The 27547-nt window shown below is 40.7% G+C and overlaps 1 protein-coding gene across 1 annotated transcript in view; it reads left to right on the top strand.

The window, feature by feature from the left end:
• The window catches only part of LOC121585229 (EGF-like repeat and discoidin I-like domain-containing protein 3), a 214043-nt gene that overhangs the window by 39109 nt on the left and 147387 nt on the right, over positions 1 to 27547 (top strand). The window contains exons 2-3 of the mRNA XM_041901673.2: positions 10080 to 10109; positions 25968 to 26096. Of these exons, the coding sequence (XP_041757607.1) occupies positions 10080 to 10109; positions 25968 to 26096 (159 nt within the window). The remainder of the gene's footprint in view (positions 1 to 10079; positions 10110 to 25967; positions 26097 to 27547) is intronic.

Genomic DNA, 27547 nt, shown 5'->3' with positions numbered 1-27547 from the left:
GGTAAAAGTGTAGAATACAGGAAGTAAGCTAGACAATGAGAATGTGTTCCATAATCCTTTTAGTCCTGACAAGTTCTATATTATTATCAAGGATGTATTTCATTTCACTGTGTGATGACTTGCAAGGATAATGTTGTACCTGGCTAACATTTGGAAATTGACATGACTTTTTGTAAAGATGGCCCTAAATGGACATGCCATTTCATGGTGTTTTTCTTTCTGTGAACTCCTTGTTTTGCTTGCGTAGGGGCAGTTTGTACTCTTGATATTAGTCCATGTTTTATTTGGAGCTCAACTCAGACCATCTGACCACTCCTTAGACATAACATTTCCAGCCAAGGTATTAATTTGTCTCAGAAAATGAGTGCAACAATTGGCACGTAAACTAATAAGATCATAATTGTGTGATGAAAATCTCGGTCTACTTCTTGGTCTATTAATCATTGGGCAGCTCTCCACTGAAAACGTCTTCACTAAGCTGCATACACACTGAATCATACAGTGTATGAAACAAGTGTTAGGCCTACTATGCAGCTCCTTTGCATAACGTACATTATTTCTATAACACAGTACACATTACCATAACACATTGGTTTAGTGCACACAGTGGTTCAAAGGAAGTGAGAAACAATTAAGGACAAATAGAAACAAATTACAAAAAAATACAATGCAAAGCAAAGCACAATAGCTCAGTGTGCAGTTGAAGGGAGTCTGATTTGGAGAGACACAACCAGATGCCTTAAATCACTCTGACATGGACTGTTAAATGTTTCTACAGGATAAATTGGCCAGAAGGGCTAGTACGGCAAAAATATTTTTTTAAACATCCTAAAAGGTTTGCTAAGCAATGTATTTTCATAGGATTTTTTATCTGAAACTTTCTCTGAAACGTTATCAGTCTGCTGCACAAATACAGACATATGATTATTGCGGTTTTGATCATTGTTGACATTTACTAAACTTTATGTATAATACTGCCTTTAACATTTCATAAATACACTGTCACTGTTTGGGATTTGTCCGTGTTGAACATATTGGATTAGTCAGCATGTGGGTCACAGACTAGCATTAATTATGATCTGATTACTTATTTGAGCTTGTCTGGCCTGAATACCGTTCCGTATAGACAGGCATTATCCTTCCATCTACTTCCTGAGTACTCCTATGTCACTATTGCATGTGTGTCAGTACTTGCTGTTGTTCAGCAACTCTAAAGCAATTCCTAAACTTCACTATCCAAGCAGGCAACATCTGCTGTGGCTCTGCCATCATGAAACAGGTTGGCTGGCAATATAAAAACATGGCCACTATTGGTAAGCAGAAATCAAGTCTTTGGTCCTAACTTTGTTTATCTTTTAGAGTTAACTTTAGTTTTTTCATAGACAGTGACAGTTAAAATTGCAGAGCACAATGCATACATAACCAACAGAAAGCCTTCACATTTTTCTTTTCTTTTTGAAGCGTAGACAGACACAGACACAAAAGCAATGGAGATGCCCTTTGCAGTTACTGCTACTCAAAATTCTCAAAAAAGAAGTCCCCTAGACTACAATTGTAGTGGAAGAGCCAAATCTTACCAGCTGTAATTTTCGAACATTTAGAGAGTGATGATTTTGACAGCATACGTTTGCAAGATACAGTGGGGGAAAAAAGCCACCAATTGTGCAAGTTCTCCCACTTAAAAAGATGAGAGAGGCCTGTAATTTGCATCATAGGTACACGTCAACTATGACAGACAAAATGAGAAGAAAAAAAATCCAGAAAATCACATTGTAGGATTTTTTATGAATTTATTTGCAAATTATGGTGGAAAATAAGTATTTGGTCAATAACAAAAGTTTCTCAATACTTTGTTATATACCCTTTGTTGGCAATGACACAGGTCAAACGTTTTCTGTAAGTCTTCACAAGGTTTTCACACACTGTTGCTGGTATTTTGGCCCATTCCTCCATGCAGATCTCCTCTAGAGCAGTGATGTTTTGGGGCTGTCGCTGGGCAACACAGACTTTCAACTCCCTCCAAATATTTTCTATGGGGTTGAGATCTGGAGACTGGCTAGGCCACTCCAGGACCTTGAAATGCTTCTTATGAAGCCAGTCCTTTGTTGCCCGGGCGGTGTGTTTGGGATCATTGTCATGCTGAAAGATCCAGCCACGTTTCATCTTCAATGCCCTTGCTGATGGAAGGAGGTTTTCACTCAAAATCTCACGAAACATGGCCCCATTCATTCTTTCCTTTACACGGATCAGTCGTCCTGGTCCCTTTGCAGAAAAACAGCCCCAAAGCATGAGGTTTCCACCCCCATGCTTCACAGTAGGTATGGTGTTCTTTGGATGCAACTCAGCATTCTTTGTCCTCCAAACACGACGAGTTGAGTTTTTACCAAAAAGTTATATTTTGGTTTCATCTGACCATATGACATTCTCCCAATCCTCTTCTGGATCATCCAAATGCACTCTAGCAAACTTCAGACGGGCCTGGACATGTACTGGCTTAAGCAGGGGGACACGTCTGGCACTGCAGGATTTGAGTCGCTGGCGGCGTAGTGTGTTACTGATGGTAGGCTTTGTTACTTTGGTCCCAGCTCTCTGCAGGTCATTCACTAGGTCCCCCCGTGTGGTTCTGGGATTTTTGCTCACCGTTCTTGTGATCATTTTGACCCCACAGGGTGAGATCTTGCGTGGAGCCCCAGATCGAGGGAGATTATCAGTGGTCTTGTATGTCTTCCATTTCCTAATAATTGCTCCCACAGTTGATTTCTTCAAACCAAGCTGCTTACCTATTGCAGATTCAGTCTTCCCAGCCTGGTGCAGGTCTACAATTTTGTTTCTGGTGTCCTTTGACAGCTCTTTGGTCTTGGCCATAGTGGAGTTTGGAGTGTGATTGTTTGAGGTTGTGGACAGGTGTCTTTTATACTGATAACAAGTTCAAACAGGTGCCATTAATACAGGTAACGAGTGGAGGACAGAGGAGCCTCTTAAAGAAGAAGTTACAGGTCTGTGAGAGCCAGAAATCTTGCTTGTTTGTAGGTGACCAAATACTTATTTTCCACCATAATTTGCAAATAAATTCATTAAAAATCCTACAATGAGATTTTCTGGATTTTCTTTTCTCAATTTGTCTGTCATAGTTGACGTGTACCTATGATGAAAATTACAGGCCTCTCTCATCTTTTTAAGTGGGAGAACTTGCACAATTGGTGGCTGACTAAATACTTTTTTCCCCCACTGTATGTGACTGCTCAATGAATGCAATAGTCAAGCATTTTTCTCTCAATTAGCTTTTGCAAATTGTTAGAAAAGTGAGGTTGGAACATTTCCCATTATGGTTAAGCCTTTGAGTAGTTTCATAAAAAAAAAATACATTAGTATTTGTCAACAATATATAGAGAAATGTTTGGAGGCATTGGGAAGATAGATAACATGAGAACAATCGTTCATTTGAGCATTTGTTAGTTCTCCAATGTAACTATACACTGAGTATACAAAACATTACAGTTTTTCTCAATTGTTTACACACTAAAACTGGCCCATGAGGCACAATGACCCAAACCTGTAACTCATTTAGCAGATCCATACACCAAATCTGAAATACTACTGGCACATGTTTTGCTTTACACTCAGATTGCAGTTCTATAACAAACATATAACAAACAATGATCTACCTTTGGTACAACCTTCACAACTAAAATCTATTTTGTGCAAATGAAAAGCAACACTGTTCAACAAGCAAAGGTCAATTACCAATTGATCACTTTAACTCTTCACATGTGCAAACACTAATTGCGTAAATGTTCACTTTGCAATCAGACCTTTGGTATGGATAAAAAGGCCACAGGTGAGTACTCCTGTGTTTGGAGAACAATGGAAGTAAACTTGGCAGAGAGAGCTGGAGCTGGAGCTGGAGCTGGAAGTGGAGGTCGGGGTCGGGGTCGGGGTCGGGGTAGGGGTGGAGGTGGAGGTCGGGGTCGGGGTAGGGGTGGAGCTGGAGGTGGAGGTCGGGGTCGGGGTAGGGGTAGGGGTAGAGGTAGAGGTGGAGGAAGACCAAGAACAAGGAGAGTAATCTCTGATGAAATTTGGGCGTCTGTGGTGGACCATGTGATCAACCATGGTTGGACCTTGAGAGAGGCTGTGCAGAGAGTTCAGCCATATCTGAGCCGGTTCACTGTAGCATCCATCATCCGGACGTTCCAAAATGAGAATAGGTATGTACTGCAGACATTGGACCGATATACTACTTTTACTACTTGACAGTGGTACAACATAAAGCACAGTAAAGACTGTTGATTCCAATACATACTGTAAGGGAAAACAAAGTAAATATTTCATTTATTACTGTATGTATGAAATTTGGAGTTATACTACTTTGTAACATGTTTATCTTGTATACTGTATTACTGTAGTGTTTACTGTACTGTATGCTATTTTGTTTTTGTAGAACTGAAAGACGACCACCACGTGGTAGAACGCATCTATTTACAGACAAACAGGAGGCTGCCATTGTGCAAATGGTAGTTGAAAATAATGCCATAAGACTGCGGGAAATCCAAAAACAGATTATTGAAAACACTGCAATCTTCAATAACATCAGAATGAGCTTATCAACCATCCATAAGAAACACCATCTCCGGATGAAGCAAATCTACAGAGTCCCATTTGAAAGGAATTCCCAACGAGTGAAGGATAAACAGTACGAAAATGTACAAGTAAGTAATGTACTAGTGTTACACTCTTGAAACATTAGAGACTCATTAATGTTGCCAGTGAACTTTCCAATACAGCAATTACAGTATTCACTTTCATTTCAGAGAATCATGGAGTTGGATGCAAGTCCCATCCCCCAGGAACTCATATTCATAGATGAGGCTGGATTCAATTTAGCGAAGACGAGGAGCAGAGGAGGGAACGTCATTGGTCAACGAGCCATCATTGAAGTAACTGGCCAGCGCGGGGGAAATGTCACCATATTCGCAGCTATGAGCCACAATGGGGTCCTCCATGACCATGCCACCTTTGGACCGTACAACACTGCCCATCTCCTTAATTTCCTGAACACCTTACATGACAATCTTTTTAAGCCAGAGCATAAAGGGCCAGGTGATCCTGAGCAGCAAATGTATGATCTAATTTGGGACAACATGAGTTTCCATCGGGCTGCTCAGGTCCGCAACTGGTTCCATGACCATCCCAGGTTTACAATTCTCTATCTCCCACCATATTCCTCATTTCTCAACCCCATTGAGGAGTTATTTTCAGCATGGCGTTGGAAGGTGTATGATCGCAAACCCCATGAACGTATGGCCCTTCTCCAGGCAATGAAGGAGGCCTGTTGTGACATTCCAGCAGAGTGCTGTCAAGGGTGGATGCGTCATGCCAGAAGATATTTCCCCCGCTGTCTGGCCAAGGAGAATATCTCCTGTGATGTTGTTGAAAATCTGTGGCCGGACCAAAACAACAGACATGACTGATATCTGTTTTCGCAATGGAGTATTTGTTTCTTAACTTTCTTGTATTTTTACAGTTTTTTTTATATATTCCATACAATTGATCTAACATACAGTACAGTAGTACAAATAGGCCTATTTTTCTTCCTTTGCATATGCAAACTATATTTACTGTGTTTGCATTTTTACTGTATGTGTTCTTACAGTATGCTGTTTGACATGTATTGAGTCATGTTGAAATATACAACTTTCTTGTTTGAGTACACACAAACAATATACAGTATACTGTAACAACAAAATCTTAGTCTTTACACTGAAATAGGTTCTGATAATAGTATTTTGAATATGTCACATTAGTGTGATCTCGGTTGTCACTAAGTTAGATTCATTTGATGTGTGTGTCTCATTTGTATGCAGTTTCATTTGGAGCAGGGAGTACATTGCTTTGATTTGTATTGCTGTGTTTCATTTTGCAAGAGGTCTGTGGGGTTTGGGGAAATTGGCTAACTGTTTTGTGTTTTGTGTTTAGAGTTTTGAGTACCTGAGATGTAGTTTCAGCAAATGTGTGTTAACAATTGGGAAAAACTCTAAGAACACCTGCTCTTTCCATGACATAGACTGACCAGGTGAATCCAGGTGAAAGCTATGATCCCTTATTGATGTCACTTGTTAAATCCACTTCAGTCAGTGTAGATGAAAGGGATGAGACAGGTTAAAGAATAATTTTTAAGCCTTGAAACAATTGAGACATGGATTGTGTATGTGTGGCATTCAGAGTGTAAATGGGCAAGACAAAATATGGAAGTGCCATTGAACGGGGTATGGTAGTAGGTGCCAGGTGCACCGGTTTGTGTCAAGAACTGCAACGCTGCTGGGTTTTTCACGCTAAGAAGTTTCCCGTGTGTATCAATAATGGTCCACCACCTAAATGACATCCAGCCAACTTGACACAACTGTGGGAAGCATTGGAATCAACATGTGCCAGCATCCCTGTCGAACACTTTCGACACCTGGTAGCGTCCATGCCCCAACAAATTGAGGCTGTTCTGAGGGCAAAAGGAGGGGTGCAACTCAATAATAGGAGGGTGTTCCTAATGTTTGGTATACTCAGTGTATATGGCTGGAGTAAAATATTGTTATGTCCCCAGTCCAAATTATATTGAGCTGAGCAAAGTCAACAATATGTTTTTCTTGGCAAGTCACAATAAAATAACATTACAGAGAATATCCTCATCCAACTAGCTCCAACAACATACTGTGGAAATAATCATACTTAGATGTACACACACACACTCACACACCCACTTACATAGATACATACACACACACACACACTTACATAGATACACACACAGACTCACACGTCGGACCTCTGGCTATGTTTTTGCGTGTGCTGTCCAGGACAATTCCCCAGTGTTTGTGGGCTAGTCGCAGCCTGAGATAACATTGGGCTTACCGTCATCTTTGGAACACATACTTGGCATAGGAGGGGAAATTGGTTTGGATAATATATCATGGTAACAACCCTTGTCTTGTGTGTGCTGTGTTTGTGTTTTGTGTGTGTGTGTGTGTGTGTGTGTGTGTGTGTGTGTGTGTGTGTGTGTGTGTGTGTGTGTGGGTAGTGTGTGTGTGTGTGTGTGTGTGTGTGTGTGTGTGTGTGTGTGTGTGTGTGTGTGTGTGTGTGTGTGTGTGTGTGTGTGTGTGTGTGTGTGTGTGTGTGTGTGTGTGTGTGTGTGTGTGTGTGTGTGTGTGTGTGTGTGTGTGTGTGTGTGTGTGTGTAGGTAGGTGTGGACGTGCGTTGGTCTTTACAGTGGCTGAAGACGAAGAGACACAAGGGAAACCACAATAAGAGAACTGTGGAATGTGTTTGATCTCTTAGTCTTGGGATCAGAGGAGTCCTCTGGTGCATGGGAAAAATCCACGAGGAGCTTCTCATGCCAGACATATGGGATAGCAGGAGATCAACTTCCTAGTTTTAGCTTCTTCACTGTCCTCGTCCTCAGTTACTCATGAGCTGTGGTTTTCAATGCATTTCTTTATGGATGTTCAATCATATGCATCTGTTTACTGCCATGTTTTCATGTGTGTGTGTTTTATGGCAACTCTCAGCTTTAGCAATCACCACTATGACATTGTCCAGATGATAGAACATTGGAGGAGCCAGGAGTTGTTCCCTATGATATGATCATATGATCTCAACAGGAAAAACTCCTGCCCCTATTAACGAGTCATGGGTTAAAAGGACTGGCAAGAAGACATAAAGCAGAGTCCGTTTATTGGATCAGCGTGGTAATGTGCAAGGTACTAGAACCCTTGGAGACCATTTAGCGTCTGTCTGAGAATGTGAGTGTATTTTTAGGACTAGGTTCCCTCCAGAGAATATTGGCAGAGACGATGTTGATGTTTGGTTTTGAGAAAAGGAAATTGAGTCTGTTCCATGCGTCTCTCTCTCTCTCTCTCTCTCTCTCTCTCTCTCTCTCTCTCTCTCTCTCTCTCTCTCTCTCTCTCTCTCTCTCTCTCTCTCTCTCTCTCTCTCTCTCTCTCTCTCTCTCTCTCTCTCTCTCTCTCTCTCTCTCTCTCTCAGTATTGTATTTGGAAAGAGAAGACGTGGCTAAAATGCTCAACAGGTTTGAAAACAGTACCCTGCTCAAGTGTCTTTCAAATTATTGCTTGAGAAGTATTTTTTTCTTCTCCATTTTAATGGACATCTATTACACTAAGGTACTTAATTGTTACCCAGAAATGTTTTGATATTTACATAAAAACGGCTGCATTGGGCCTTTAAGTTTGTCATCCATGAATGTCTCAATATATCAAGTCTGTCTCTGAATTCATACACCTTGGACTGTAAGTTAATGACAGTTAGTGAGGAGAATGGACATCACAGGACCTGCCCTAACCTGGCACAAACCATTCACACATTTAAACTGGTAGCCAAACTTTTTTAATGAAAAGTTATATTATTTGGCTACACTTCACAGGCAATACTATTGCACCCTTGGCCAACAATTAACACGTTCATCATAACAAAGACATTTGTATAAACATCAGTATTTCTGGTAAACAATGAAAGCACACCCTAAAAGGAAGAAACCAAATGACGAGAGGTGCTGCACAACCTTTAGCTAAAGTAGTGACCTTCACTGGCGCTCGCTCTCTAGGAGCCACTTCAGACCAGTAGTAGGCCTAGAGACGATTAACAAACAAAGAGACAGACAGTGGGTGAGTTCGTTTTACATGGACCAGTGCCCCGGGTAGGTCGAGATTTCTCCTTAGGACCAATGGAATGGTTGAAAATGAGCAAACCCCGCCCACCCGGGGCACCGGGCCATGCAAAACGAATTCTCCCATTTCTACATAAATGGTAATGGTAAGCATCCTCTGGCATTTGTAATTTCTTAGTACAAAACACAGTGTTTGAGGGGACTAGCGATAGCAACTTTAGCAAACAATATTTGTAGCAAACAATTAGTCAGTTTTTGTGTGTGGAATGGAAGGAAATGTTGTGACATCGTCACAACTTTAAATATTGAAATCCGCATAGCTCTCTCTCTCTCTCCTCTCTTTCTTTCTCTCTCTCTCTTTCTTTCTCTCTTTCTTTCTCTCTCCTGATCGATGTGCTCCTTACCATTCCCACATGCACATTTTTCATTAGTATGCAGTGTTTAAGATGAAAAGATGCACATGAAATGTAATCATAACTCTCCTTATTATTAGACAGGCCCTCAACCTCTGAGAAAATATAGACTACACCCAGTAGTACTATTCTAATCAAATGCGGCTGATAATTTGGAACGATATAAGAAGAGAACCCATTGTCTCTTGACGATGTCACAGAGAGAGGGAAAGAAGAAGAAAAAGAATGTGGTAGATGTCATAAAGTCAGGGAAAACAACTGCATTACAGTATATACAGTACCTCCTCTCCTTGGTCCCTCTGTGTCTGGCTGGGTGTGGGTCTGTGTGTGCGAGGCAGGCCTGTTCTAGCTTATGATGGGGGTAGAGATAGAGAGCTGTGATAATGATGGGAGACAGCCCAGGCCTCAGCCCTGCCACTCACCCATGGCATAGGAATCGGATTAGTAGGGGGATTCGGCGTGTATGCCTCACAAAGTAATCCGACTGTACACTGGTCCAGAATGATGAGTCCACATTAGTCAGAGGCCAGTAGCCAGTATTTTAAAGCCATGGGGGCCTTGAGGGGGATGGGGTTTGGTCAAGCGCTAACATTTCATGATGGCATTGTGTACATTTAGGCTTTTCTGTGGTACTGTGTCTGGTTGATTGTCATCCGCTCACCTGTTATATCATACAGTATGCATGTATGCTATTGCGTTGTGATGGGGGGAAAAAATATATTGTGTCCGCAGTGTTGGCTGTACTGTACATTGTGACTCAAAGTGGGATTATTAACATTAACAGAGTATTTGAGTGACTCATCCATCAGTCAAAGGATTAGTAAATTCTTTGATCAATAATTATAATGTAAATACAAAACCTTCAGTGTTCATAATGGAGTTACACCATTTATTGTTACCCTTTAGTAGGATTATTATAAAATCTCACAATAAAGTAACTGCTTTCTCTTTTGCTCCTCCCTCGCTCCCCACTTCCCTCCCTCCCTCTGTCTCTACAGCAGCAGATGGTGAGGAGCTGGCTTCAGCAGGTGGGCTATTTCTACAATTGGTAACTTGTGTTCCCCTCATTTGTGTGCATGTGTGTGTGTGTGTGTGTTTGTGTGTGTGTATGTGTGTTCTACCCATCACCAGTAAAATCATGTGACCTTTCCTGTATCCATTCAACCACTCTCCCATTCTCTCACCCTCTCAATTCTCAAACACACACACACACACACACACACACACACACACACACACACACACACACACACACACACACACACACACACACACACACACAAACACACTAGAGGTCTTCTCGGGCCCAAAAACTTGGACCCGGACCTGAACTAACTTGAGGACAATCAGACCCGGACCCGAACTGACCCAACAACAACCAGACCTAGACCCGACCAAAAACGTATGTTTATCAGCCAAGTTTCCCTTCTGGTTACTGAATAGGTATTTATATGTTGGCCCAGCCTTCTATATGTCAATCAATTCACCTTATTAGCGTAAAATAAATATGCTATAGGCTATGCAGAGTCGTGGTCAGATGTATTCGGGTCCACTCAGCTGTAGTTACATAAACCCGAGACCCGATGGCAATCAAACAGGACCCGGCCCGGACCCGAGGGAAAAGTTATGGTTCAGGTATTTGGGTTCGGGTGGACCCTTGAAGACTTCTAACACACACACATACACACAAGCCCACAAACACACAAGCCCACACACACAAGCCCACACACACACACACACAAACACACACACACACACACACACACACACACACACCTGTGACTGCTGTGGCTCCTGCTGCATTGATTGATCAAGCCCATTCAGTATCACTTCCCTTGACTGATCTCCATGTGTCTCTCTTATTTTGTTGTTAAGTTTTCCTTTAACTTTTTACCCATGATGTTTACGTGAGAGTGCCTTTCTCTCTTTGAACAAACATGCATCCCTTGCCTTACACTCCACAGACTCTAAAGAGGCATTGAACCAGTCAGAGACTCCCTTGCAACCGAGAATTTCACTGAACAAATGTTTATCATTGGACAACAGAGATTCCCCAAGTTTGAGAACTCGAAACCACATTGGTCGAGAACACTGCCAAACAACAAACCAAGTCCACAATATTTGAATACGCAAATATGAATGAAAGAATGAAACTCATGTAAGTAAGCCTATAATTGAGTGATATATAATTCGAGTCAAGATGGTAGGAGTGATTATTCCAATAGATTCTTCCTTTTTTGAGAATCATCTTACATAAAAAAAAGCCTCAATAAGCATTCTTCACATTATTCTTACTTGAAAATAGCTATGAGTCAGAGTAGTTAGTGAGTGGAAAACTTTCCATCCCTGTGTTAGCTCATATCTTAGCTTAGCTCTGGTTAGTTTACCTCCATAAGCTTTTCAGTGATATTGTCCTCACGCTTCCCCAAGCAGCTGGCTGATGTTATTTGATGCACTTATTATTAGCATATGGTGTACAACAGGATGGATTGCTGGCATACCTTGTCCATAGACTACTTACAGGGTAAGGAAACCAGTGTGTGATTTTGTAATTTGGGTAAACTATCCTTTTAAGATAAGCACATTGGTTTATTATAAAAACCCTCCAATTCATCCTCTGCTGCCTCAGAAAGCATGTTTAGCAATCACATGCAATTTCCAGTTACCTTGAAATAAAAAAATATGTATCAGAATAAGCTTTTTAGAAGCTCGGTATGTATTAAATGGAACTGAAATATTCTTTATTGCCGTTTTAGACTTTTCAAACAGAAGATCCTAGAATTGAGAGGTCTCTGATATCAGTGTTCAGTGTACGGTCAGGTTGTTAGTGTTTCTGGTTGGTAATGTGAATACTTTGGATATCTCCCTGGTGTTAATAGTCTGGAAAGATGACCCCAATTCCATTTCACTCCCAGTCAGTTTTAATTGGACATTAAATTGTTCTATGGGAATGCAACTGAATTCCTAAATCCATGAATTTAGATGGATTTGACCCTAACTCTGACATATTCAGCTGTGGTCAACACACTGCATTGATGGAACTATAGACAACAGCATTCATATTTCCCTGCTAACGTCATGTAATGTGTTCTCTTCTCAATCACTTCTTCTGTTTTAGATAGTTACAATGAGGTCAATCTTGTGTTGCTATGGTGTTATGGTAGAATGACCTTGAACAGGACATTGGTTTTTCTTCTTTGTTGTTCAAGTATACAGATTAACTTAATCTGGAACTTTTCAGATTTCTGAAATGTTTTTTGATCTTTTAATAATAAAGCCTCTGTTTATTTCATAACAACGTAGATTTTGGTCATGTGACATTCCATATGACGTGCCCATTTGAGCATGTGAATGAAAATGTATAAAAACAATATGTAAGGCAAAACACATGTAATATCATGTGATGTCGTTTTAGTTACTCACAAATGTGTACACACGCACATACACACACACACACAGGCACACACACACACACGCAGGCACGCACACACACACACACACACACACACAGGCACACACACGCAGGCACGCATACACACACACACGCAGGCACACACCGAAAGTACACACACCGACAGTACACACAATGAAAAACATTACTGATGTTATTACACATGTTCTTGTTTCACTAAGTAACTCATGTTTTGAAATTACACGTCTGAAAGTCACCTGTGAATTACCATGTTAATAACTCAAACAAAAATCTGACCTTGTTACATGTAACTACAAGGTGCTACTGCCATCAAATCCACATGTTATACCAGGGTTATAGAGGAGGAATGTGAGTGTGTCATATTAGTCATATCAGCTGAAAGGCTGCCTGTTACCCAGGCAACACAGACTTCATCAAGGCATCACAGCCTTCATCCAGGCAACACAGCCTTCATCCAGGCATCACAGCCTCCAGGCAACATAGCCTTCATCCAGGCAAGACAGCCTTCATCCAGGCATCACAGCCTTCATCAAGGCATCACAGCCTTCATCCAGGCATCACAGCCTTCATCCAGGCAACACAGCCTTGTCTATTAATGTTCTGTATTATGTCATGTCTCATGTTTTGTGTGGACCCCAGGAAGACTATGTTTGATACGGTCAGGTGTTACAAGCTTTAGTTGTGTGAATATATCCATGTGGAAAGAATCCTGCACTTGTAAAAAACCCCAGAGTGAAATAAAAACAGTGAAAATGTATATGTATCACAAAATTGGTGAGAAAATGGGGTAAAAATTACAACAACAAAAAAAGATGTTTTAATGCTAAAGTTTTAATATGAAGCAGTGGTTAATAAAACCAAGTGTGACACATTTGTATAGCATCTCTGACAGCTTAAGAAATGGTCTGCAATTTTATGAACATCAGGCCATATCACTTCTCTTTATAGGATACAAAATGCACATTGCATTTAATTACTACCCCTTTGCTCTCCACTGGTTTTAATTAATGATGAATTTGATATGCATTTTTAATATGTGGTAAGGGAACATTCATTATTTCGCCTGTGAGGGCCTTATTAGTCACCATAAACTTGTGTAATACATTAATAATGTACAGTGCATTCGGCAAGTATTCAGACCCCTTGACTTTTTCCACATTTTGTTACGTTACAGCCTTATTCCAAAATTTACTAAATCGTTTTTTCCCTCATCAATCTACACATAATACCCCATAATGACGAAGCAAAAACAGGTTTTTAGACATTTTTGCAAATATATTACAAATAAAAAAACGGAAATATCACATTTACATAAGTATTCAGACCCTTTACTCAGTACTTTGTTGAAGCACCATTGGCAGCGATTACAGCCTCGAGTCTTCTTGGGTATGACGCTACAAGCTTGGCACACCTGTATTTGGGGAGTTTCTCCCATTCTTCTCTGCAGATCCTCTCAAGCTCTGTTAGGTTGGATGGAGAGCATCGCTGCACAGCTATTTTCAGGTCTCTCCAGAGATGTTCGATCGGGTTCAAGTCCGGGCTCTGGCTGGGCCAATCAAGGACATTCATAGACTTGTCCCCAAGCCACTCCTGTGCTGCCTTGGCTGTGTGCTTAGGGTCGTTGTCCTGTTGGAAGGTGAACCTTCGCCCCCAGTCTGAAGTTCTGAGTGCTCTGGAGCAGGTTTTCATCAAGGATCTCTCTGTACTTTGCTCCATTCATCTTTCCCTCAATCCTGACTAGTCTCCCAGTCCCTGCCACTGACAAACATCCACACAGCATGATGTTGCCACCACCATGCTTCACCGTAGGGATGGTGCCAGGTTTCCTCCAGATGAGACGCTTTGCATTCAGGCCAAAGAGTTCAAGAGAATCTTGTTTCTCATGGTCTGAGAGTCCTTTAGGTGCCTTTTGGCAATCTCCAAGCGGGCTGTCATGTGCCTTTTACTGAGGAGTGGCTTCCGTCTGGCCACGTTACCGGACAATTCCTTCAACCTCATGGCTTGGTTTTTGCTCTGACATGCACTGTCAACTGTGGGACCTTATATAGGTGTGTGCCTTTCCAAATCATGTCCAATCAATTGAATTTACCACAGGTTAACTCCAATCAAGTTGTAGAAACATCTCAAGGATGATCAATAGAAACAGGATGCACCTGAGCTCAATTTCGAGTCTCATATCAAAGGGTCTGAATACTTATGTTAATAAGGTATTTTCTTTTTTTTAAGTACATTTATGCAAAAAATTCTAAAAACCTGTTTCCACTTTGTCATTATGGGTTATTGTGTGCAGATTGATGAGGGGAAAACAGTATTTAATCCATTTTAGAATAAGTCTGTAACGTAACAAATTGGGGGAAAAGTGAAGGGGTCTGAATACTTTCCGAATGCACTGTATCTACGGCTCTTTTTGTAAACGGGAAGTGGAGTTGCAGGTTAAATGGGCACTGGTCGGCCATTATGTAACACAAGACTGGACTTTTTGGGTAAAGTAGCAGTTTATATATGGGCCATGCAGCATTTCTGTGCTCTACTCTTAGACCTGGACCACTCAGACATTGACATGCTAAAAGCACCTCACCGTTCCGGTACATTCAGCGTGAGTTCTTGCACTGTGTGAGCTACTTTACAGTATGCATAATTGTGCTCCTAGAGTAGCCAATTCCATTCTCTTTCAATCTGCATATAATCTCTACGACTGTGATGTTGGAAAAAAGTTACTGTGAAGCTGAAGGGAAAAGCTTGGCACAGCATTTTCGTCCTCTTATTAGTTAAAGTGTGGGAGTAATACCTTATAAGCACTAATGCTAATTTAGCCATATTGCAGATTTGACCACATAATCGCAGTATGATCTCCATTCAGTCTAATACACTATTTACATTAGCCTTTGATCACTCTTTCACACATAATTATGTACTGCTTCATTTCCAATGCCTGACCTGTCAGAAGCAGTGCTGACATATGAGGCTCGGTCCTTATTATTAATTAACTATTAGGAAAGAAGCCGTGTTCGTGTTCTGCACAGAATATTAAGATATCTATTGGGGCAACCTTGTATAGGATCACATTCCCTGTATATATTGGATTAAAGGAAAGGGAAAACACCATGACCTTTTAACTTTCTCTATGCGTCTCTTTGTTTTGGCTTTTCCTCCCGTATTTTCTTCCTTTTAAGAAATGTGCTTGACAGACCTCGATACAGTCATATGAGCTTGACTGGTTAACACAACTCCTTGTGGAATGAAGCACAGGCTTTATTTCATTCCATTACGAGCTGGGCAATCATGACTTCTCGAGATTCACAGAATGTCCAATGCGTGATAAGGATCAATGAATTGCCAATAATAAGTGAATCAGTCAATGCCTCACTGTCTTATGGAGAGACCTATGCCAGCGAACTTTCGTTGACCACCCCAGTGGGGCTACTATTAGTCTGGAGCAGTCTTCGTCTGATTGCCTCAGGCCTTATTAGGTTTGATTGCTCACATGGTCAGAACAGGAAGTGCTTTCTTCCAAGGTCCTCTCTGCCACTGTTGTGACATTTCCATAGTCTGACTAGTCTTTCCTTCTCTTCCTCTTCTGTCAACGTCTTGAACGGTGAATTCTGTCTTGACCTCCCTGGGAGATATATTTGACATGCCAGAGTCTCAGGCAGTTCCGTTTTACTTCTTTAAAGTGCCTTTATACTTTCTGACTTTGCAAGTGCGTTCGTCTGTCATTGTCAAATGTCAATGTGTCTGGTACATTTCGTCATGGCTGGGTGCAAGGACACGTGCAAATAGAAAGGGAAAGAGGAAAGGACTTAAGGATGTATCCTGCTGAGAAGGCTACTGTCCCTGTGGACCCATGCCAGTTGCTATCAGAGTGCAATGGGAAGGGTGGGCTAAAGAAGCAGTGTCAAATAAAAGGAAGTGACATAATCAGGCCAACGATAGAGCCCTCTACCGTCTCACCAAGCATATATTTAGAGCAGAGGCTCTGAATTGGAACTTCCTAATTTACCACCCATGAATGCATGCAAGTGGCAAATACACACAATTTAAAGGACTGAGGGTTCACAGTGTGTAACAAATTACATTTGATTGCATAATCTGTAACCTATTTTATGTATATCTTTACTGTACTTTGTTGGCCTTTTGAAAAGGCACCAATAAAGAGCAATTGTAATGTCATATTTGTGTAGGCTAACTCTGCCACATGGCTCATTGGCCAAAAAGCCTATGGGGAAATACATTTAGTTTTTGTAGAGTTTTTGGATAAATGCCGTAAATAAGGTCTGTAATAAACACAGGATTAGGAGGTCTCATACATTTTTTTCTAGGAAATAATCTTCATCAGCTAATGCCACTTTTTGTGAATTTTGAAGCATTTATGCAATCAAAACAAACACATTTAAACACAATTATTATGAATTATTTGCTAGGATAATAATTGCTTGTCAATGAATTAAATGTAATACAATGGCAATCCGGGTTATATGTTAGAATCCTACGCGTGAACTGCCAACATTATTACGCATATTAATTGATAATGATCCACAATTCTTTGACAATATATATAATCAATTATCAACCCTGCAAGCAATTCAAGACAATATTATTATGGTGGGGGATTATAATACTGTTTTAAATAGCTCAATGGACCGTAAAGGAAATCACACCACAAACAATCACCCACATGCTCTTAAGGAAATTGTGAATGTCATGGATACATTAGAACTAGTAGATATATGGAGGCTTAAATATACTGATCTAGTGAGATATACATGGCGGCGACTGAATCATGCTAGTCGTCTTGACTTCTTTCTTATCTCATTCTCGTTGGCACCAAAATTTAAAAAAGTGTTGATAGGGGACAGAATGCGGTCGGACCATCATATAATAGGCATATACATTACTCTTACTGAATTTCGACGAGGGTATTGGAAATTTTATCAAAGCCTATTGAATGATAATTTATTTATAATTAGAACAAAGGAATTTATAACTGACTTTTTCCAACATAACATAGGTACAGCGAATCCCCTTATTGTATGGGACACCTTTAAATGTGCCTTTAGAGGCCATGCAATTCAGTACTCATCTCGAAAACAAAAGCAATTTAGGTCAAAAGAGTTTATACTAAGACAGGAAATAGAAAGTCTAACAGAACAGATAGATGGCAATAAAAACTGTAACATAGAGGCTCAGAATAAATTAGAGGAAAAACAAAAATAAATTGAGAAACTTATTCAAGAAAGATCAAGTGTAATATATTATAAAAATAAAGCAAACTGAATGGAATATGGGGAAAAATGCACAAAATTCTTTTTTAATCTTCAACATAGGAATGCTACCAAAAATAACTGAATGAAACTGGTTACAATTGAGTCACCCATAATTCACCAAATTATATTTTGAAGGAAGAAACAAAGTACTTTAAGCATATGTTTTCTTTTCAGTCGCCTCCATCTCCTCTAACTGAAGCTAATTGTAGAGATTTTTTTTTCTATTGATAATGTCAAATTAACAGCCACACAGAAAGACTCATGTGAAGGTGAAATTACAGAGGAGGAACTTCTGGATGCAATTAAAAACTCCAGGGTTGGATGGCATACCAGTCGAGGTATACCGAACCTTTTTTGATATACTAAGAGGACCGTTATTAGCATGTTTTAACCACTCCTATGTAAATGGTAGATTATCTGACACTCAAGAAGAAGGTCTGATCTCATTATTACTGAAACAGGATACAAGTGGAAAATATAAAGATCCAGTCCATTTACAAAATTGGAGGCCCCTTACACTTCAGTGTTGTGATGCAAAAATCCTAGCAAAATGTATAGCGCATAGAATTAAAAAGGTATTGTCGGATATTATTCATTCTAATCAGACAGGTTTTTTACATGGAAGATACATTGGAGATAATATATGGCAAGTATTGGAAACAATAGAACACTATGGAAAATATGGGAAACCAGGCCTGCTACTCATAGCAGACTTCGAAAAGGCATTTGATAAAGTTCGACTGGGGTTTATATATAAATGCCTGGAGCATTTCAATTTTGGAGAATCTCTTATAAAATGGGTCAAAATCATGTATAGTAACCCTAGGTGTAAAATAGTAAATAATGGCTATTTCTCAGAAAGTTTTAAACTGTCAAGAGGAGTGAAACAAGGTTGTCCACTATCGGCATATCTATTTATTGTGGCCATCGAGATGTTAGCTATTAAAATCAGATCCAATAATAATATCATAGGATTAGAAATACAGGGCTTAAAAACAAAGGTGTCATTGTACGCTGATGATTCATGTTTTCTTTTAAATCCACAACTAGAATCCCTCCACAGCCTCATAGAGGATCTAGATACATTTTCTAACCTCTCTGGATTACAACCAAATTATGACAAATGTACTATATTAAGTATTGGATCACAAAAAACAATTTTTACATTACCATGTAGTTTACCAATAAAATGGTCTGATGGTGATGTGGATATACTCGGAATACATATCCCAAAGGAAATAAATGATCTCACTTCAATACATTTTAATAGAAAGTTAGCAAAAATAGGTAAGATCTTACTACCATGGAAAGGAAAAAAACCTGTCAATTTGTGGAAAAATCACCCTGATTAACTCTTTAGTATTATCCCAGTTTACCTTTTTTGCTTATGGTCTTGCCTACGCCTAGCGAACATTTTTTAAAATTATATGAGAAAAAAATATTCAATTTTATATGGAACGGCAAGCCAGACAAAATTAAAAGGGCATATTTATATAATGAATATGAATTCGGAGGACAGAAATTATTTAATATTAAAGCATTAGACCTATCGCTAAAAGCTTCAGTCATACAAAAGTTATACTTAAATCCGAACTGGTTCTCAAGCAAATTAGTAAGATTGTCTCACCCAATGTTCAAGAAAGGCCTTTTTCCCTTTATTCAGATTACAACAACTCATTTGCAGTTATTTGAAAAGGAAATAATCTCCCAAATATCACTATTTCTAAAACAAGCCATAGAAAGTTGGTTGCAATTTCAATTTAATCCTCCAGAAACGACAGAACAAATAATGCAACAAATATTGTGGTTAAATTCAAATATACTAATTGACAAAAAAACTTTATTTTTTGACAGAATGTTTAAAAAAGGTATAATCTTCGTAAATGATATCATCGGTAGGACTGGTGGAGTTATGTCGCACATGCAGCTAACAAAAACATATGGAAATGTCTGCTCTACCCAAAATTACAACCAAATAATTGCAGCCTTACCGCAAAAGTGGAAGGGGGAGAAAGTAAGGAACTTGTCTGTTGGCCTTGCATTAAAGAACATAATTGGTTAAGGAAAACTGTGATAAATAAAAAAGTATATCAGTTTCACTTAAGGACCAAAGGATTGACAGCCGTCCCATATAGATTGCAAAATAGTTGGGAAGAGATTTTTGACGTACCGATCCCATGGCATAGTGTTTATGAACTGACACGCAAAACGACACTGGATTCAAAAATTAGAATCTTTCAATTTAAATTATTATATAAAATTCTTGCTACCAATAGAATGTTATTTATATGGGGGATACAATCTTCCCAGCTCTGCAGATTTAGCTGTGAAGAGACAGAATCATTAGATCATTTGTTTTGGTTCTGTCCATTTGTAGCTTGTTTTTGGACACAGGTCCAGGAATGGCTAAAGGATTGCAATATTTACCTGGAGCTAACCTTGCAGATAGCATTACTGGGTGATCTGAAAAGTCATAGTCAATCGATCAATAATATAAGAATACTTTTAGCAAAAATGTTTATTTGTAATTCACAATCTGTAGAAGCAATGCGAATAGACAGGTTCAGAACTTTTATAAAACATCACAGTACGGTTGAAATATATATGGCAAATAGAAATCCAATATGGATGGTGTTAAGAGATAGATGGGAGGTATTGAATAGAGTTGAATGATGGGACTAATAACAAAGGACAACAAATAATAACAAAGATAGCTAATAATGTAAGCATACTGTGTCCATAATACGTATATAGGTTGTATGTTGGGAGCTTTTGGGAAAGAGCACAGTTAGAAGATATGGCATATAGAAACAAACCGGATGGACATCATGAAAATGATCGGAGAGGTTGAGAGTAGAAGAAGTTCAGGAGCAAAAAAAAAAATATATATATATATATATATATATATATATATATATATATATATATATATATATATATATATATATAATAGAATTATTGTAAAATTAACTGTGTCCATAAGGTGTAGATAGTAAGTATAGACCGGAAGTAGAGGCCTGGGCATTGTTGTTCACTAATTTACTCCAAGTAGGGAAAGGATGGCAGGGTTGAAAAGTAATAAAGGGGAGTATATATATAAAAAACATGGGGGATTGGAAGTGATGCAGACAATTACATTTATAGAAGATACAATCTATCGGCAATATTAAGCTGATCCACCCCCCCCAAAAAAAAAAAATATATATATATATATATACATTTAAACACATAAAAGCTTCATAATTCAAAAAGGTCATGTTAACTGACTGATATTATCTCATAGAACAAAACGTATACAATCCGGGGGGCAGGTAGCCTAGTGGTTAGAGACGCGAGCCAGCAACCGGAGGGTTGCCAATTCGAATCCCGGGTCCGACGGGGAAAATCTGGTGGGAACAGAGCTGGTAACCCCCAAAACAACGGCGCCCAGTGTGGCAGCCCCCTGCACCTCTCCAAAAAATACCTGTGTGTGTCTTTCGAGGGGTTGGGTTAAAAGTCAAAGTCAAATTTCGGTTGGACCTTGTGTGCAATTGACCAATAAAGTTATCTTAATCTCCAAAACCTGTGTTAACCTCAGACCTTATTTTCAGCATTTATCCCCAAACCCCATTCTTTCCCCATTAATTTCCCCCATAGGAATGGCTGGTCTTGGGTGGTGCAGCGGTCAAAAGCACTGCACCGCAGTGATAAGGCGCCACTACAGCCTGGGGTTCGATCCCAGGCTGTATCACAACCGGCCGTGACGGCACAAAATTGGCCCAGAGCTGTCCAGGGTAAGGGAGGGTTTGGCCGGTGGTGCTTTCCTTGGCTCATCGTGCTCTAGCGACTCCTTGAGACAGTGCCGGGCACCTGCAAGCTGACTCCAGTTATCCGTCGAACAGTGTTTCCTCCGACACATTGGTGCGGCTGACACCCGGGTTAAGCGAGCAGTGTGATAAGAAGTAGATGGCCAGGCGGATAGTGTTTCAGAGGACGCATGACTCAACCTTCGCCTCTGCCGAACCCATTGAGGAATTGCAGAGATGAGCCAAAGGACATAATTCAGAGAGAAAATGGGGTAAAAAAATAAAATAGTAATACGCTTGTGGCCATACCACCCTGATATACGCCTGTTCAGGGTCAGGCCTGGTTAGTACTGGGACGGGAGACCGCCTGGGAATACTAGGTGCCTTAAGATCAAAATAATATTTTTTACCAAGAAAAGGAATGGCTGAACTAACCAGAGATAACTAATTTCAGTTTTTTAAGACTACAAGCTGGCAAGCTCTATAGTTGTATCTCAATACACATATATGTACACTGTCCCTTGTGGGTTTATTGGGTTGGCAGTTATTTCTGTTAGTCAGGCTCCATATCCACTGTTCTCAATGTTACTCAGTCCTCTAAGAGTGTGGTGATGGGAGAGGGTTACTCTCTACTGGCCCTGATAAGGGGTCAGGATGGGGGATGGTTGAGGGTTGGGGTTCTGTGAATCCACAGTTGGGGTGGGGGGTGCCAGCTTCTCAGAATATTCTGTGACTGTAAATACAAGGTCATCTTACTGATGATCTGCCAACCACAGTGGTTGTTTCAATCCGCACCTGATTCACTCTGCCTACCACTCTTGACCCAGCGTAAGCATTAAGATTTCCTAGAGGCTATAATGTTAAGCATTCCTTTGGGTCTTTGACCCTGGAGTAACCCCAGCCAAAGACATAAAGGTTGCTGAGACGTTTTAAATGTGAACAATATTGTTTGTTGGATAAAAGATGCACTTTACTGCAGAATATTGATGTGGAACATATACAGTAAAACATAGAGAAATACTCATTGGAGAAAAATAAAATACAACAATAACCACAGGGGAAAAATCCCTGTAACATAGCGAAGTGTGGCTCAATGCCTGTGCTCCAATATGATTCATCAGCTGGTCTTGGGTAGACTGTATATGCGGAGTTGACTGAGGAGTTTAGATTGCAGTCTTTAATGTACACTGAGTGTACAAACGTTAGGAGCACCTTCCTAATATTGAGTTGCACAACCTTTTGCCCTCAGAACAGCCTCAATTCGTCTGGGAATGGACTCTGCAAGTTGTTGAAAGCATTCCACAGGGATGCTGGCCCATGTTGACTCCAATGCTTCGCACAGTTGTGTCAAGTTGGCTGGATGTCCTTTGGGTGGTGGATCATTCTTGATACACACGGGAAACCCAGCAGCGTTGCAGTTCTTGACACACTCAAACCGGTGCGCCTGGCACCTACTACCATACCCCATTCAAAGGTAGTTAAACATTTTGTCTTGCCCATTCACCCTCTGAATTTCACACATACACAATCCATCTACACTTATTGAAGTGGATTTAACAGGTGACATCAATAAGGGATCATAGCTTTCACCTGGATACACCTGGTCAGTCTATGTCATGGAAAGAGCAGGTGTTCCTAATGTTTTATATACTCAGTGTATATGGTTTATCCCTCGGTCTAATTAAATTTAGCTGGGTAAATATACAATCCCCTGGCATCGGAATAAGGTAATGTTCCTAAAACCTGCCAAATAGAATTTAGGGGCTCGACTGTACACGACACATCGAAAATGTCAGCCTTTGGTGATTGATCTTAGTGGAAACATAGGACGCTTTTCTGTGTTTAACCACTGGTCAGGTTTTCACTGTTGATTGATTGGGCTCTCTTTGCAGCCCGAAATGAAATCACGGCACTCGCGCAGGCCGTCACGTGGCCCACATCTATCACGGCCCAAGGGCTAGCGCACACAAGACGACAGCGGCTGACATTCGCACAGCAAAGCCCCCAACCTCTTCTCAACACACACACATTGACAGCAAAGAGAACAACGTCGTAGGACAAAGAACGTTTTAACAGGGTGAAGTCTCAAAGGACACCGTGCTAATATAAACCGCCTCTCTCTCTCTCTCTCTCTCTCTCTCTCTCTCTCTCTCTCTCTCTCTCTCTCTCTCTCTCTCTCTCTCTCTCTCTCTCTCTCTCTCTCTCTCACTCACTCACTCCACTGTGGCTGCACTTTGTGCAGGGATGCATTCTCCATTAGAGAGGCTTTCAGTGTTCCTTTGTGCCGTTATAGATCGTCATGTCAAAACAGCCCTGATGCCTGACACCCTCTCCCCCTCAGAGAGCGAGGCCACTGTGAAAGCTATTATACTTTCCTCTGTTCAACTAATTATCTACAAGTCTCATTAATACTGATGCAGGAGCGAGGCGGAATGGGCTTGACTTTGATAGGGTTACCCTCGTTTGCAATTCATATGCAATGGCGGGCCATTGCCAACAACACATAGCAAGCTAGCCTGTGTTAATTCTAAAGGCTGATTCTCCCCTGGATTTCTATGATGTTGTGATGTTGCTACTCTTTTCTTCTGACTGAGGTTAAGCAGATGTTAGAGAATAGGCTGTTTGTGTGTTGACTGGACACTAGCAATTGTGCTGAAATGGTCCTTCATTTATCAATGTGAGAGCGAGGACGTGAATCAGACCCTGAGACCTGTCATCTCTTCCTGTATAGTTGTTACTGAAGACAAGATAAATAGAATAAGTGACCTATCATGAGGCAGTTATGCCTGTCAACAATTTGGTAAAAAAATACAAAATACCATTTATTTTTACATTGACCAGTCCCTAGACGTACTATTATTTTGTTTGTGAGACGTGTTTTTATATCCTTTGCACCATTGAATATTGGCTCAAGTTGTTATATTTAACATCCCATCATTAAATATGTATTGAGCCAATATGTAACAATCAGCCTTCTCAGTCAAGATAAATTCATTGTGAACGGGCGATGCTCCTACCCTCCTGGTTATAAAATAGATCTGATTAATGTTTAAGTCTCTGCCAACTAAGTTAATCACAGCATTATACAACACAATTTGATAGTCGATCCCCCCATCCCTTCAAAGTTATTTGCATTAATATCTTCTCTGTGAGAGATTACAAAAGTTTTGCCATCAAACTCCAACTGTGAAGTTTTGACAGCATCCAGGCAGTTCTACACCTCGTTGTTTAAAACATGAGGGAGCTATTGGCAGGCTGTGAGTTATGAATCCAATAAGCCCTCATCGAGGCCTTGTCATTTACATTTGGCCCACACTGCATGTAGTAGTCGTCGGTGAGGGGTTTTAGATGGCAGTGTTATGGCACCATGTTGTATGCACTGTCAGTGCAGTGAAATATTGCTGTGTCATAAGCATTTGCTTGTAATAACTTTGAGTCCAAGCCATTGCTGTCATCATTATTCCCTAAGAAATGACATTGTAGCAAAACTGTATTGGAAAAATAGAAAAGGCCTGGGAAAAGGCGTGCGTGTTAACCAAGTTATTAATCATCATCAACCAAGACAGACCAGGCACTTCCAAAGAAAATATGTTTTCCTCTTATTGAGATTTCAGCTTTGCTTATTTAATGTGTGTGTTTCTGTGTGGGTGTATTTATTGGCTTCATTGCAGTGAAACGGGCTGAACTCTACTCTATGTTTATCTTAGGAAATGCTGCTTTCCTAGTGGGGGTTATTCCAGGATCATTAGTACAGCCTCCGTGCCTTGGGCAGCTCAGGATGGTTCGTACGAGGCTAGCTCTGGGCAGCTCAGGATGGTTCGTACGAGGCTAGCTCTGGGCAGCTCAGGATGGTTCGAACGAGGCTAGCTCTGGGCAGCTCAGGATGGTTCGTACGAGGCTAGCTCTGGGCAGCTCAGGATGGTTTGTACGAGGCTAGCTCTGGGCAGCTCAGGATGGTTCGTACGAGGCTAGCTCTGGGCAGCTCAGGATGGTTCGTACGAGGCTAGCTCTGGGCAGCTCAGGATGGTTCGTACGAGGCTAGCTCTGGGCAGCTCAGGATGGTTCGTACGAGGCTAGCTCTGGGCAGCTCTGCAGAACTTTAGAACTAGAACTCCGTGAATGACAGGCACTTAATCTACCACTCTCCATCCATCTTTTTACCCATCATCTTGTCTGTCATTGTCAGTCCTTTCCTCTTACTTAGAGATCAACCCAGTGTATTGGATTATTTTAGTCAGTCAGAGATTCTCTGAAGGAAAAGACTGGACCACAACCTGATGCAATGCATGACTACTGTAATGATGTTGGTACATGCATCCATATCTATTCAATAGTTATAATGGCAAAAGACCCCTTGATAATGTTGACCGTGTTTTGTCTCCTGTTTGTTGTTTCTCCACTCAGGACAATGCCATCCGAACCCATGCCACAACAGAGGAATATGTGAAATCAGTGAAACCTACAGAGGCGACACGTTCATAGGCTACGTCTGCAAGTGTCCAACCGGTTTCAACGGGATCCACTGCCAACACAGTAAGTTGGATGATCATCATTATCCTCGCAGCTACCAGTGCTAACATTTGTAGGCAAAATCTCCAAATGAAAAAAGAGAGAAGTAGAGATCTTAGAGAAAATATAGCCATTCATATAAAGACTTGCCACTGGTTAAATGCTCACCTGTCATGAACATCCAAGAGGTTAGAGAAAACTAATAATGGTCCTTTACAGAAAGTAGGTGATGCCATGACATCATGAAGCTATGTTTCAAGCAAAGCTGTGTTTAACTTGAAAGAGTGGGTTCAGCAAAATGACAGGGCAGTAAATCAGGTACAGAAAAGAAAAGTGCTGAATTTGCTTTCCTTTGAAGAGTATGCACTTAAAAAGGTTAGTGTTAGGAAATGTGTGTTGCTACACTACATGATGTAAGACCTTGAATGGGAGCTGGTGTTACTGCATCTCTGTGTATGTGTGTGTGTGTGTGTGTGTGTGTGTGTGTGTGTGTGTTGTGTATGTGTGTGTGTGTGTGTGTGTGTGTGTGTGTCTGTGTGTGTGTGTGTGTGTGTGTGTGTGTGTGTGTGTGTGTGTGTGTGTGTGTGTGTGTGTGTGTGTGTGTGTGTGTGTGTGTGTGTGTGTGTGTGTGTGTGCGCGCATGTACACGGAAATTGTATACAGGATGTTTCCTGTAAGAGAACTAGAACAAACACAATCATGAACATATCCTTGAACAATGCTGTGCCTTATTCAATTCAACATGTTAATCTGTGTTGCTTTTTATATTGCACAAAACAAACACAAAGCCATGGCAACGGTGTGAATAGATCAACATGAGAATAGTATGTAGTCATAGCTACAAGGTGATCCTTTAACAAATTCTACTGCACATGTTGAGATTATTACATTTTTATTATTATTACATTGTTACATTATCACAGTATTAATTGCACTGTTTTTGTGTGCTTTATCAAAGTAACCTTACCTGTCAGACTGGAAAGCCATACTGATATAAACAGAGAAGAAGTAGGGAACCCACTAGCCACTAACACTGGATTAGGGGCCAACGTTTAGGCTTTGTTTGGGAGTGCTAAACCCTATATCCTCCTGGATGATATGTAGGCCAGCTCCTGCGGTTCCTATAGCCTCCCTCCCTGTCTCTGCTTGGTGGATCCGGGCATTAGGTTTCCTTTCCTATATGCAGGCCACCTTCCTCACAGGTGTGTCTCTAAATAATGAAGAGCAGCTTTAATGTATTCTGGTGAAGTCTGGGTGGGATGGATATCAGCTTAGAGAGAGAGAGAGAGAGAGAGAGAGAGAGAGAGAGAGAGAGAGAGAGAGAGAGAGAGAGAGAGAGAGAGAGAGAGAGAGAGAGAGAGAGAGAGAGAGAGAGAGAGAGAGAGAGAGAGAGAGAGAGAGAGAGAGAGAGAGAGAGAGAGAGAGAGAGAGAGAGAGAGAGAGAGAGGGTGGAGAGAGGGCGGGAGAGAGAGAGG

Source organism: Coregonus clupeaformis, chromosome 16, assembly GCF_020615455.1.
Source record: "Coregonus clupeaformis isolate EN_2021a chromosome 16, ASM2061545v1, whole genome shotgun sequence".
Classification (NCBI taxonomy): Eukaryota; Metazoa; Chordata; class Actinopteri; order Salmoniformes; family Salmonidae; genus Coregonus; species Coregonus clupeaformis.
Note: the sequence above shows the minus strand (reverse complement) of the source record. Positions and strands in the feature narration are given on the sequence as shown.